We start from the raw sequence: 14,875 nt of genomic DNA on the forward strand, positions 1-14,875 counted from the left end.
TAAGAGTGACTAAAGGGCCTAGTACTGCGCCTGGCTCAAAGCAGGTGCTCAACAAACAGTAGCGGCCACCATCCTCATCGTTATAATTATTGATTCTTTGATGGTAACCATGGCTTAGACGTCTCTGTACCCCTGCACCCTGCAGCAGGGCAGTATAACCGTCAGCAGGCTTTGGAGTTAACAGGCCTGGATTAAACCCCTACCTGGCAGTTTTGGATTTGCGGCCTTGGGCACCTGAACAGGGTACCTACATCCTTTAAGCCCTGTCCCCTTATCTGCCAGATGGGGATAATAAAGTATGTTTTCACGGACTGTTGGGCTAAATTAAGACTGCAAAACACCCAACCCAGGCCTTGACACCAAGTAAGCAAATAGTAAACTAGGTGCTGCTGCCGCTTCCGATTACTGTTACTCTCTAGTCTTGTGCTTTCAACACAGTTATTTGTTGGCTGACGTCACCACACAGAGACAGACACTTGGTGGCCGTTCTCACTAAAACGCTGGGGGAACGGGAGCAGGCACCAGGAGAACAGGTGTCCTTGCCCAGCAGCAGCAAACTAATAAAGCCGAAGAGGCACTGATGGGCCAATCACCCCGCTTGGAACCGTTCCTACCAACCCTGCCAAACCTGCTGGGCTGTGCCCCAGTCCTACTGTCCCCTCGGGGGACTCTGTTGGTGGCCAGCGGTTGGTGCCATATTCCATCACCTATCGCTAAGCCACCAGCATTTATTTGGGGGCATTTAAAGAGATTGTCAGGGGCGCCTGGGCGGCTCAGTCGGTTAAGCATCCGACTCTTGACTTCAGCTCAGGCTGTGATCTCACGGTCGTAAGATCGAGTCCCTCGCATCGGGTTCCACACTGAGCACACAGCCCGCTTGGGACTCTTTCTCTCCCTCTCTCTCTGCCCCTCCCCCCTTGCTCTCTTTCAAAATAAACAGACATTAAGAAAAGAGATTATCAAACCTTGTTAATTCAGGATTTCTTTTATTCACTACTGTATTTTGACTCTGACGTCCTTTTTCTAAAACCTGTCATTCATGTACTCAGAAAGCATAGATGACTTCATTATTTTTAATGTTTATCTATTTTTGAGAGACAGTGTGTGAGCTGGGGGGAGGGACAGAGAGAAAGGGAGACAGAGGATCTGAAGTGGGCTCTGTGCTGACAGCAGAGAGCCCAATGCAGGGCTCAAACTCCCACACCATGAGGTCATGACCTGAGCCAAAGTCGGATGCTCACTGGACTGAGCCACCCAGGCACCCCGACTCCTCCCAACATCCTAAATGTGACTGGTTAACGCCCTCCTCTGCAGAAGTGGAGGGATGTTTGCGTCTTCTGCACGTTGTGCTGCATTATCTCTTGGAATCGTGCAGCCCTGATCTGAGCTGGGTAGGAAAGCAGTGGTAGGTGTGGTGCTGCGCTGAACTGGAGAGAGCCCAGCCGCACGCATCCGACCCTCAGTGGGGTCAGCAGAGGCTAGTGGGGTACAGGTGAACAGTAAGTGCCCCCACCAATAAGTTTTCTGAAATAAAGGCCTGAGCAGGGCAGTCCTGGGTAATTACTGCTCTCACACATTCTTTACTCTAACCCTCCAGCATCTCCCTGCTAGCTCTCTGAGGGTGGGGACTTTTTTTTTTTTTTTTTTTTTAAAGAAAACAAACAAAAAAACCCAATGGGAATTATCTACTAGCTTGTAAGGTTGAGGAACACCCTACTTCCAACTACACATTTTGTGTCTGAGTTTGAGCTCTTGGGAAGAAAGACAGGCCTCAGCCCTACAGTGGAGGTCGGCTCAGCGATCCAAATATTCTGGCAACCCCAAAGACCTCACAGAGGGGCCAGAGAGAGATGATCCTCTATGGGCAGGGGGTCAAGCGCGTTGTGAATAACTGGTATTTGGTGAGCCAGGGGAGAGAGCACCAGAATAGGCTGTTAATTAACTTAATAGTCTAAGCCCCTTGAAGATACGTTTTCCAGTTTCCAGAGACTGACCGTATCAGGGAAATGACGGAAAGACGCCCCGTTCACCCTACTTTGCCCATACTGTGTCTTGTGGAAATACTGGCTACCACGAGGGACTCTGGCTTCAGTCCTGCTTCTCTCGCCTGTGGCCCCTGTTGTCTGTAGATAAATATTTAACCGTTTACGTTTTAATTCCTTACCACGTGGCTAGAATTGGTTATGGATTTATACATTTTAATATGAGAAAAAAAGTATTTTACAAGCAATGCTGAGAAGCCAGTATCGGAAAGTAAACTTTGTAGGTGGCCTGAGGCAGGACGGCGTTCACTCTGTGACAATCTCACGTGCTGTCTCACTCTCGTCACCCAGCTCTTCAGTAGTGGAATCTGTGGTCCGAGTCTTCTCTGCTGTGGCTTTGCCAGCCTCCCTGGGAAAAGGAGGAGAATGCCAAGGCTTTGACTCTCGAAAGGAACAATTCAACTCTTCATAATTTCCTCATTTTAGAGAAAATCTTCCCCAATCACGTACCCTAGTTCCATGTTGAAAATCTCATCTTCATCAGAAGAATCCTTGTCGTGTAGCTTCTGTGCCATGTTTTTCTTGCGTGTGGCATTGAGAGGTCTGTACATGTCCCTAAGCCAAAGTGGCCGCCTTCTCCAGAAAAAGCCCTTCTAGAAACCAGAAAGGACAACGTTAGGTCTGTTTCCCCTGCCTTCTCCAGCCACGGTACTTTATCCTCCTCAGATTTACCTGATTGTCACTTTCCTCTGAGCATCTCTTACGCAGCAGAGATCCAAAGAAGCCCCTGGAAGGAAACACACACACAGACAATTGGTGATTCGTACCATTTTCCGTGCCTCTCACAATGTATTTCTCCAGTCTTATTAGCAAGCAAAATCAACACAGACCTGGGATCTCAGAAATAATTCCATACATGCTGGGCTTTCAGAATTTTCCTGTGTCTGTCCATAATGGCCCCACAGTGTCCCTGGGAGACCTTTGTATGTAACTTGACATGAAGTATAGGCAGGATTTTCACCCTGCTCACCTTCTGGCCCTTGGCCAAGTGCCCTTGTGCAGTCAACAAACTGGGTGACCACACGGCAGAAGCACCTAACTCTCTCCAGAAGCATTTTACATCAGTCCCCGCCAGGCTTAGCCTCACAGGCATCATTTGCTGGTGGGTGGGGAGGTGTTTCTATTTTCCTAGCTGCTTTACCTTACAAGATGAATCGCACCGAGTGAATGCCTGAGTCCAACCAGCAGTTATCTAGCTCACTGACTTTCACACTGCAGGCAGATGAGTGAGTGAGTCGTGAAATCACCTGAAAACACACGGCTAGCGCTAAAACACAAAATACTCTTTTTGAATACAAACGGAATAGGGGATACCTGGGTGGCTCAGTCAGGTGAGCAGCCCAAGTCTCGATTTTGCCTCAAGTGATGATCTCACAGATTGTGACATTGAGCCCTGTGTCTGGCTCTGTGCTGATAGTGTAGAACCTGCTTGGGATTCTCTCTCTCTCTCTCTCTCTGCTCCACCCTCCCCCCCAAATAAATAATAAACTTAAAAAAAACAGAACAGAAAGAATCAAGAGTGTATGGTAAGTTTGTTTTAGAAGGTACTTATGTCTATACGGTATGTGTGCACTGAGTTGTGACATAAAATGCAGTTCACAGCCCAAGAACAGTGTAGTCAGAGACGTGCCCAACTGGAAAGGAACCATCTTCTTTCTGGTTCTAGTGGTACTAGTGATACAACCGTCCGGCAAGACATCTTCCTTTTCTCCTTCTCCATCTCATTATTATAAAAGGAAGAGATAAATGATTATCTAAGGTCTCTCCCAGTTCAAATTCTATTGGGTCTGGATAAAGGGAATGGAGAGCGGGGCCTCGAAAACCAGAAGGAGGAAGAAGGAAGTTTTCCCCCTACTTTACGGGGGGGACTCATGTATTCTACCCTCCATCATGCTTGAAGACTAGCGCCTTCACCCCACGACTTTTGGCCCTCCCTATCCCTTCTCCAGAGCCTCTGAGAAGGTCTGTGGCCAGGCCTGATGCCCACCGCCAGCGGGAACGGGTCTGAACATTTCCACCCCCATCCCCCCACGATCTTTCTTTAAAGGTCTAGTGAGCAGGTGCTCTGTGCCAGTCCCATTCTAACTCGGGTTTGGCTGGGCAGCTAACTTTGCTGGATCCAGGCAAAGCATTAGGCCAAATATGTATTCTTTCTGCCTTTGGTGATTTCCTGGCTGTAAGACAAGGGGATTGAAATAGATGAGTTTGAAAATCTAGTTCTAAAATTCTACTTTAACGATTGCCAGACTAATATTTACCTTGAGCTTCCTTCTTTACCTTCCTTGGCTGCTGTTCTATGAGAATAAATCTGTTTTGGAAGAAAACATGATCACAGTTACCCATCACAATAACCACTCCCTCCACATCTTTATTCATTCCTTTGCATTTTAGGTCTTATCTACCCAGTGAGATGATAACTTTTCCTAGGACAGGAATTTGTTGAATAGTCCTTTGACTCTTCAATAACACCTAACTCGTGTGCAGCTGGTAATACATTTTACTGACTGCCTCAGATAACATTCAACAGGTAATTCCTAATAAAAATTCTTGGGAGGAGGAAAAGAAAAGTGTCTACCAGAAACCTAAACAGCAGCACTGTTTTAAAATCAAGGACAAGAGTAGGATGTCTGTTATCACTGCTGCTATTCATTGGTGTTGAGGGGGTCCTAACTGATGCACTGGGAAAAAATGGAGTCGTGGAAAGGAAGAACTAAGATGTATTTGCATACGAAATTACAGACAAACTAAAAGGCCCAAGAGAATCAACTAAAATTTTATTGGAAGAAACATGAGAATTCAGCAAGATGGCTAGATATATATAAAATCAAGAGATCAACATGTAAACCTCAATGACTTTCCTATGTTCCATAAACAATTAATCAAAAAACGGAAGAATTATCCCATTTACAATTATCAGTAAAAAGGCATAAAGTACCTAGGAATAAACTTAGCAAAGAATGGGTAAGACCTATGAGATGAAAACACTAAAGCTCTTCTGAAGGACATTAAGAAGAAACAAATACGTGATCTGAGACACCTTTTTCCTGGAATAGTGTAAAGATGTCAGTTCCCTTCAAATTAACCTACAAATTCGAGGCAATCCCATTCAAATCCCAAGACAGTTTTTTAAACAAAAACTGGCCAGCTGACATTTGGTAGAGAAAATGTGCAAGCATAGCTACAAAATGGATGAAAAAGAAGATCACAGAGCAGACGTTAAAATACGTTCTTACAGAGCAACTGCAGTTAAGTATGTAGCGTGATACTGATACAGGAAAAGAAAACCAGGTTGATAGAATAGAGTCCAGATAACACTAGTATTTTGGATCCATGAAGAAAGAATGAACCATTCAATAAAAGATTTTAAAGTAACTGGATCTTTATGCAAGGGAAAAAAGTTAGATCCCCTACCTCGACCGTACCAAAACACCAAACAGATTCCATACAGATTAAAAATAAATAAATCACAACAAATATTATAAGAGTACAGAAGAAAATATCAGAGACTATTTTTATACCATGAGGCGAAAAGGCCTTGTTAACGAGACCCATGTCCCATAAGCCATGAGGCAGATATGGTGACGGACTGTCCACACCTCCTGTTCATCGTAGTCCTTGCCCCCTTGATCCCCTGGATTGTTTGTCCTCTTCCTGTTGATTTATAAAACTCTCTTCATATGAAATATATTAATCCTTTCAAGGGCTTTCACTGAATTTCAATGTTTCAAATATTTGTCAGTGTTTTTATCGTGAAGGAGACGGAACAGTGGGATAGGAGCACAGGCTGACTGCAGGCACAGCTGGGTTCTGCTTTGGATTTTGCCACAGTGGCCTTAAGCTGATCCCCTTCTATGTAGGAAAGAAGGATGGTGATATCATCCTCACAGGACTGTGGGGATTAAATCAGATGTCTGGTTTATTCCAAGCAGAAATCAGACAAGACGATCAAATCTATCAAATGTTTCTGCATGTGGTATCAGGTCACAAAGCTTTTTCTCACCACAAGATTATAAAAGTATTGATTCTATTTTCTTCTAGTACTTTGATGGGTTCTTGTTTCTCTTTTTTTACATGTACTGAAATATGTTTTTTTAAGGTGAGAAATAGGGATCTGTTGTTATTTTCCTCCCAAATAATTAAGCAGTTGTTCTATTACCATTTATTTATTTTCTTCCACTGATTTGAATACTAAAAGGTAACATTTCAATGTTTATTTATTTATTTTTGAGAGCGACAGAGAGAGAGAGTAAGAGTGAGAGAGGGGCAAAGAGAGAGAGACACACACACAGAATCCAGAGCAGGCTCCAGGTTCTGAGCTGTCAGCACAGAGCCCAACACAGGGCTCGAACTCCTGAACCATGAAATTATGACCTGAGCCAAAGTAGGACGCTTAACCAACTGAGCCACCCAGGCGCCTCTAAAAGGTAACATTTTAAAAGTCCTCATCACCCACGGATCTGTCTATTGCTGGACTCTGTAGGCTACTTCACATAAATATTACGTTGCATTATTCCTCATTGTGAAATTGACACAATGCCTCATCTCTTCCTTTGAACATCATTATTGTCCACTACAGGAAAAAAACTGCATGGTCTCTGACCTCAAAAAGTGTATCATCTAAGTAGGGAGAGGAAATAATGAAACCACATAAAAAAATATAAACACAAGGTTAAACCACATAGGAATTTAAAACAGCAATAGGAGTTTATAGAACTTCCCAAAAGCAAAAGGCTGCAGGCCACCTCAAGATGCAGAGTACTGACTGGACAATGGCCAATGATTTCTCTTCCCAGAGGTCATGGTAAGTTGACCCCATGCTAGTTCCTAGGCTCTTAGGCTGAGAAATCAGACTCTGATCTCATCAAGAGAGAACACACTTCTTTCTGCATGGAGGCAATATCACCTTACCAATGTCACAGGATTGATCAAAATCAGAATGTCAGGTCATGACTTGACAATAAGGAAAACATCCATTCCACAGATAGGGCATCTGTGTCCACATGATTGGGCATCACCTCCTGTGGAGACAGGCCTCTGTGGCACACTGAAGTATAATCAGAAGGCTATTTGGTGAGAAGAGAAGTGGAAGAAAAGTAATTAGCTGAATCCAGTGTTTCATGGAAAGGACGGAGGTAGCTAGATCCATCCATCTGCCCCGCGGGCACAGCCCGGCTGGTGGGCCTGACTCTCATCTGCTGCCTGAGGTGCCATCTCTACTCTTAGGCAAGGCTAGGTGGGCACTGCCCATGTTGGTCTCTTCCTCACCATTTCTATGCTTTTACTACTGACCAACCCTCCAGAAGACAGACATGTTTCTCCTTAGCAGTTAATACATCCAGTCAGGTTTTACTCAAGTCTGATAGACCAGGAAGCCTTACATATCTCTGCTCTGATCCATGACCTTGATATTTCTCTCTTGAGGAGCTGCCTTTTAACAAACTGTTTAGCATATTTTTGTTATCAGGGGAGGGGAATGCGTCACTGTAGACCCTAAGAAATGGTGACAATCTCACAGAAGGACTAGGTCCAGGAGTATTACAGTATTCGGGGAAGGCTTTGTGAAGAAAGATGAACTCGAGTTGGCTTTTGAAGGCTCACGGGACTTCCACCAGCAGAGTGAAATAAAGGAATTTCAAGTGGGCAAAGTCACCAACAAAAGTAGGAATGGGCATGGTCTGACTAGGGGATGGTGAGGGGCTGTTTTGGCTGAAATGGAGGGTTGCCATGACAGATGGCAATATATATATATCTATATATATATATATATATAGATAGATAGATAGATATAGATATAGATATATAATAAGCATATGTATATTTGAATAAATATATTGAATATATATTCAATTCATACATAATTGAATAAAAGGTAAACAGGCAAGCTCCAGGAATAGGCAACTGTAATTATGACACGCTCTGAGTAGCCTGATGCAGGATTTTAGCTGCAGGGTTTTAACTGAACCTGTTTACACAATGCCTTGCGAAGTGGGGGAGAGAGCTGTAGGCACATCTAATTAATCAACAAGATGACACTTTTATCTCTAAGCCATGCCCTTTCTTCCAAGATGACTGATAGCTCCATGAAGGTGAAGACTATTTCTCTCTCATCATTTTAGCCAACGAGGAAAGAAATCAGTGGTAGTAGGAGGATGACTGGTGAGTGCATCGAATCGACATCATTTTTTTGAGTTGAAGAAATTTTACTATCATGTCAACTGTGGCCTTCTTAGACCTAATGTCTCAGAACAAGCTAATGGCTTGTTATCTTGGTTACAATCCACAGATGTCTCCCGGCAGTGGGGTTCCTTTTAAAATCCCTGGAATATACTTTGCAATAAAAGGACAAAGCATATCTCAGTCCTCCAGACTGAAGAGGGATATCAAGTCGTGATAGGTGGGAAAGTGGCTTTGATTTTCAGTTTGTGGGTTCTGAATCTATTATAAAGAAGGAATATAGTCTGGGAATCTGAACTAATTGTTGTCCTTACCTCAATGAGACAGAACACTATGATCAAAATCATCACTACTACAGTCACAGATATTGCCAAGATGAGTTTGTTGTTATAGCCATAGCCTGGAACTTCTTTTGTGAGCTAAAAAAAAGGGAAAGAACAATTTTTTTAGAAAACAGAGATAGGATGAAAGTTAACTATTCTTTAACGACTCTAAAACCCCATTCTTTCCGATGAATCGCTTATAGGTTCTTAAGGAATATACCAAATCTAATGTGATATGTAATCTTAATCATTAGCATTTTCTTCAAGACTTGATGTATCTTGTATGTTAGGTCCTCTTTTTGTCTCCTCTGGGAACAGCGGCACTGTTTCCTAAATGAGCAAAGTGGCAGATCACTGCCTTAGCCAAAATTATGTGGCCAAGACAAGACCCGGACTAGGAGCCCCTGGTCCTTGTGCTTGGGTCCATGTCCTAAACCACCTAAATGTCGAGACCCCACATTTGGGGATTTATCCTCACCTCCCTTGACTCCTGCCCTCTCTGTTCACTCTGGACTTCTGTGCTCTCATTGATATAATTCTCATTTTTCCATTGGTCCGTATCCCACTCTGCCTTGGACACCTTTACTTCTTGCTGCTCGCTGAGAAGCTTCATCAGGAGGCCTGTTCTGGAGATGAGCTTGGCACAGGCCAGCTGCACCTGGGTCTCAGAGCAGTCCATTTTCAAAGTCCGGATAACATGAGAAATGAGCCTTCTCACGTCATTGCTGGGGATGAGGGACTGTAGCTGCTGGTTTAACTGAATTTCAAACAGATCACCTGGGGACGAGAGCTTTGACACAGTGAAGCCTGTGGCTTTTGGGGGCAAGCCAGTGCCCGCATTGTGGTATTCCCGTTGTGTATCATTGGTTTGTTTAATGGTCGGCATAGAGTTGTCTGCAGTAACAGTAGAATTAGCAGTGGAAAGATTCTTACGGTCTGTGAATTCAGGGAGGGTTTGTTCTGGCACAGTAGTGTTTCCTGTAGAAATATTTTCTTCAGAAACATTTTGGGCAGTAGTGTTCTCTACAGTAGTGTTTTCTCTGTAAGTTCCTGAAGGAGCAAATAATTCTGGAAAAGGATTTTTCTGAGGACTCAGTTCTCCCGGAGATGAAAAATCCTCTCGTGAAGGGGAATTTATGAGGCTCCTGACTGCAGAGGATGGAGGCCTCTTTGCAAGCAGCTGTCTATTACTGAGTGAACTTTCCTTTCTGGACTTTCGATTCAGTTTGGCCTTGGGTGTTCTGTGGACCACACGGGAGCGACTTTTATGAAAGTGGTGTGTCTTTCTGGGGAGTGAGGCTGGTCTGAAAGGCTTCATATTTCTAACTCTAGCATTTGCATCTTCTAAAACAAAAATGGTGTACGTTAAGTCTTTTGATTCTTTTTTCACGTCAGGTGGGGATTTTGGAGCGGGGGTGGCAGAAGGCCTGCCCAAAGAGTATTGCTTCAGGAAAGAAGAGACCGCTGCCTTGTGCTCATCTACGAACGAAGGCTCTGTATTGAAGGAGCTTCCCACTAATTTGCTGGGCCTGTGCGCCACGGGAAGCTCCCCTGGGGATGGTCTCCTGAGCCTTCTTTCCTTGGGAGCGGGGGTGGCAGAAGGCCTGTCCAAAAAGTATTGCTTCATGAGAGAAGAGACCGCTGCCTTGTGCTCATCTATGAACGAAGGCTCTGTATTGAAGGAGCTTCCCACTGATTTGCTGGGCCTGTGCGCCACGGGAAGCTCCCCCGGGGATGGTGTCCTGAGCCTTCTTTCCTTGGCCATGTTCTCCACAGATGGCTGGGCGCTCTGTTTCCTCTGGATGTTCTGACGTCTCAGTTCTTTTAAGTGCCTTTTCCGTATGCCCTTTGGGCCCTTGATGACCTTGTTCACTCTCAGGAACTTTTTCCCCACACTCTCAACCTCGTCTAGGCTCTTCTCCTGCGGTTGGGCAGTTTCCAATTTCTTTGGAAAGATTTGACGTTTAAACTTGGGACCTAAAAGGCTGGAATGTATAAGCATGGCCATTTTTTCTTTCTTTTTCACGTCATCAATTTTTTCCTGAATTTCTGCATCTACCAAATTTTCCAGAAAGTAGAGTTTTCTCAGTTTATTCTTGTAAGTTGAATTGTTGGATCCAGGTTTAAGAGAAGGGTCCCCTGTGTCGTTCATCGAGTGACCCACGGGCTTGTCTCCCTCTTGCACATTTGAAAACAGAAGTTTAATGAACGGTAACAGCGTCGATTCTACGTCTTCTAGATTGCCCTCCGAGAAATAAGGCAATATGTAATTCAGTGCACTAATGACATCACTTTCGTCATTGAAGTCTAGCTGCTCGTTCATAAAGGCTGACAAACTGACACGATCTATGTCTGAGGACGCCTTCTCTGGCTCAATAGTCAGCTCCGTGCTGGCGCTCTTCTTTCGAGCTGTCAATACCTTCATGAATGATCCCTCTGCCTTCCTTAGGTATACTTCCTGATCTGTCGAAGAAGAAGAAGAGATGAGTTCTGATAATGGAAGACTGACAGCACAGCTCTTTGTCAATGCACAGTCATACGTCCCAGTCAAGCAAATTAAGAATCAGCAAATACTCGAGCGCCATTTAGAGAGGAGACGAACTCAAACTTGGACCCACGATTGGCAACAACAAAAGGACAAAAAGATGTGTTTTGAAAAAGTAGCTATTTCCTCAGAACATTCCACAGTGTGAATAAGTATATTTAGAGTTATTCCATTGGTCCCTAAGGGCCGATTGCCCAGGCCTCAAGAAAAGCCAAGGCCGGAAGATACTCGGCTAAACTGTGTGCAGCTCTAGTGCGACTCCTGGCATTCACATACCCCACCCTGTCCTGCTTCGGGGGCAGAGGGAGCGCGAGTCTTCCTCCTTCTACGTCTTCAGTGGGCTTGAGTTCTTGCTACCATCACATATGCACGGGACAACACCCGTCACCAGCAGGCCCTCATCTGGACACGCCCTCTCCGCCCACCCACCAATTCCTTCGCTTGGTCCCTGCTCCCATATATCGCACCTCCCGTAACATAAGCTCTAGACAGAAAAAACTAAACACAAGACCCGCTAAGTCCACCCTGGTTCTTTGCTTAAATTTGGGCAGAGATGTGGGGTATAGGTTAAGAGATTTTCCAGCTATGAGAGAGATGCCACTGTGGGGCATTCAAAAAAATCAACGGAATGATACTTGAGGTTTTAAAATGCAGAAGGGATAAAGAAACTTTGGTCAAATGCCTACTTTGCTTTCATTTCCTTTCATTTCCAGATTTCTAGCTTTACTGAGAGAACCATCCAGAGCTTCCAACTACATGAAGGTCAAGCGTACAGCTTGTGTACACTGAACAGCACTGTGCAGCTGGGTTTTTCCAGAAGAATTAAAAGTATTTTTAGTGGTGCTGGTGAGAATCGGAGGAGGAGGTGATAAAGGTCACGAGAGAGGAGGAGCAGCGGGCTGGCGGAGCGCCCAAAACGGGAGAGGAGACTCGAGTGCTAGGCTAAGGCACCTCTGATCTCATTTTTCCTCGCCTGTCAAAGGAGATAAAAAAAAAAAATGCCTATTCTGCCCACCTCTAAGGGAGAAGGGAGTAAGATAATTGGTAAAACATTGTTTTGGAAAACAAGCAACACCACTTATAGAAGTAGCAAAGTGTAATTTATGCTGTGCCCTAGACCATTGACAGGGACCCATATTCAAGCTATCCAGGTGCAAAAGCACATTTTGGAAGTCACCAAGTTAGTGCCAATAAAACCTAAGAACAGAAAAATACCTAAAAGCACCTGTGTTTTGGATAGAAAAGCTTAAGATTCAGAACAAGAGTTGGACAGCCCAAGAATAGAAGAGCCCTCTCATCTGTTAGAACGGTTGGGTAGCAGCTTCTGGTTAGGGCACAGAAACACAGAGGCTCCAAATAAAACTTTTTCAGAAATCAGCATCACTTGTACTCTTACACACTTATAAAAACAACAAAATAAACAAAAAGGTATCTCCACCTGTCCTATAAGACAAAGGGCACCTGAGACCTAACGCACGTAAAATCAGCTTATAAGCTGTGATGCACTATGTGAACAGGTTTTCATTTGGGGGTGGGTAGTTGACTTAATAATGTAACTGAGAATCTGACTTTTCACAAAGGAATAGTTCTTAGAAATTTAGGGATCTGAACTCTGAATGAGTAAAAATAATGCAATGACATCATTAGTTTAAAAATTTACCATTGTTAGGGTGCCTGGGTGGCCCAGTCAGTTAAGCATCCGACTTTGGCTCAGGTCATGATATCACAGTTCAGCCCCGCATGGGGCTTGCTGCTGTCAGTGTAGAGCCTGCTTCGGATTCTCTGTCCCCCTCACTCACTCTCTGCCCCCTCCCAGCTCACGCACGTGCATGCTCTCTCTCTCAAAAATGAATAAACATTAAAAAAAATTATCATTGTTGATTAAAAATAAAAGTTAAACCACAAATAAAATAAAAATTTACAAATTTATCATCAGGCAATTAGGACTTACCACAACGTGTGCCATTTGTCAGACATGCACTGTCACAATGTAGCTTGACTGTCTTACAGACAACCTCAATAGTATTTTTAAATTGGCAGAGACAGCAGGCCATACGGCTAGGTAAAATCCTATAAATGGAAACACAGACAATTAAATTAGTGGTAAAGGAGTTACTCGAGCAGGTAGAAGAGGCGGGCCAAAGTCATCACAGGGCTGTGCAAAAAGGAATTCTTGAGGCACATGGCCTGGATGGTTGGGTAGGGACCAGTTGGCCAACTGCTGCTCTTGAATATTATAAATACACAGATAGAAGGACAGAGGTGCCCAACGGAAAGGTAAGGATGACATGGGGTATGGTACCCTTAGAATGAGATAGAGATTAGAACTGGGTGACACTGATCAGTAGTTTAATACACAGGTAACTCCTTCCAAGCCAAAAGTCTCACTTCGGGTTGAGAGCACACAGAAAGAGGGTAGACTTCTAAGAGTTTGAATAAATCTGAAATATGGCCCATACTGAGGATAAAAAGCAATCAACTTTGGCTCAGGTCATAATCTCGTGGTTCATGGGTTTGAGCCCCACATCAGGCTCTGTGCTGAGAGCTCGGAGTCTGGAACCTGCTTCAGATTTAACTTCCTCTCTCTCTACCCCTTCCCTGATCACTCTCTGTGTCTTAAAAATAAACAAATGTTAAATTTTTTTTTTAAAAAAGCAATCAATCAAAAACTAATCCATAATCTACACAAATGCTACAATTAGCAGACAAGGGCATTTAAAAAAGTTATTATAACAGTATTTCATATATGGAAAAAACCCCATGCCTCTCCTTAACTCAATGAATTGTGCAACAACTTCAAGTGGCCTAATATATGTATACTTAGAGTCCACGAAGGAGAGGAGATATAAAAAAAATTTGAAAAACTAATAGCCCCCACATTTCCAAATAAGTAAACCCTATAAACTCACAAATCCAGCAAGGTCAATGAAATCTGAGCACAACATGGATTAAACTACATGTTTAGTTTAATCCATTAAACACGGATAAAACTACACCACGGCACATGATAATCAAACTGGTCAAAGCCAGCGATAAAGAGCAAATCTTAAAAGCAGCCAAAGGAACAAAACCACACATGACACACAGAGCAACAAAGATATAACAATGACAACATATTTCTTGTTGGAAATAATGTAAGCCAGAACTCGGTGGGGCAACATCTTTCAAGCAGTGAAAAGGAGAGGGGGACCAAATAGCTATCAAGCTAGAATTCTATACCCAAATCTTTCAAAAATAAAAGCAAGACAGACTATCTGAGACATACAAGAGCTGGAAGAATTCATCATTAGCAGGCTTACACTGTAGAAATGCCAAAGGAAGTATTTTTTTAAATGTTTATTTGAGAGACAGAGAGAGAGGGCACGTGCAGTATGCGTGTGCAAGGGGGAAAGAGCACTGAGGAGACAGAGAATCCCAAGCAAAGCCCAACGCGGGACTTGAGCTCACAAACTGTGAGATTATGACCTGAGCCAAAATCAAGAGTTGGATGCTTAACTGACTGAGCCACCCAGGTGCCCCTAAAGAAAGTATTTTTAAGCAGAAGGAAAAGGATAGCAGACGGAAATGTGGATCCACACAAAGGAATGAAGAACATTAGAACTGGTAACTATATAGGTTATGATTTCACTTCACTATATGTATGTATATCATTTCACTATATGATTTCACTTATATGTAGAATCTCAGAAAAAAACAAACAAACAAGGGGTGCCTGGATGGGCTAAGTCGATGAAGCATCCTACTCTTGATTTCGGCTCAGGATCTCAGGGTCGTGAGATCGAGCCCTGTGT

At 43.7% G+C, this 14,875-nt stretch overlaps 1 protein-coding gene across 4 annotated transcripts in view; it reads right to left on the bottom strand.

The window, feature by feature from the left end:
* Window positions 1–966: 966 nt before the first annotated feature.
* LOC145714942 (leucine-rich repeat-containing protein 37A2-like) overlaps window positions 967–14,875 on the bottom strand; it is a 45,168-nt gene continuing 31,259 nt past the window's right edge. For all 4 annotated transcript variants that reach the window (XM_081794489.1, XM_081794488.1, XM_081794487.1 and 1 more), the window contains 7 exons: window positions 13,036–13,154; window positions 9,018–11,002; window positions 8,531–8,635; window positions 4,301–4,350; window positions 2,715–2,769; window positions 2,493–2,635; window positions 967–2,391 (listed from right to left, as the gene is read on the bottom strand). In XM_081794489.1, the coding sequence (XP_081650615.1) occupies window positions 2,289–2,391; window positions 2,493–2,635; window positions 2,715–2,769; window positions 4,301–4,350; window positions 8,531–8,635; window positions 9,018–11,002; window positions 13,036–13,154 (2,560 nt within the window). In that variant the 3' untranslated portion in view covers window positions 967–2,288. The remainder of the gene's footprint in view (window positions 2,392–2,492; window positions 2,636–2,714; window positions 2,770–4,300; window positions 4,351–8,530; window positions 8,636–9,017; window positions 11,003–13,035; window positions 13,155–14,875) is intronic.

This window comes from Panthera onca, chromosome Y (assembly GCF_046562875.1).
Source record: "Panthera onca isolate mPanOnc1 chromosome Y, mPanOnc1 haplotype 2, whole genome shotgun sequence".
NCBI lineage: Eukaryota > Metazoa > Chordata > Mammalia > Carnivora > Felidae > Panthera > Panthera onca.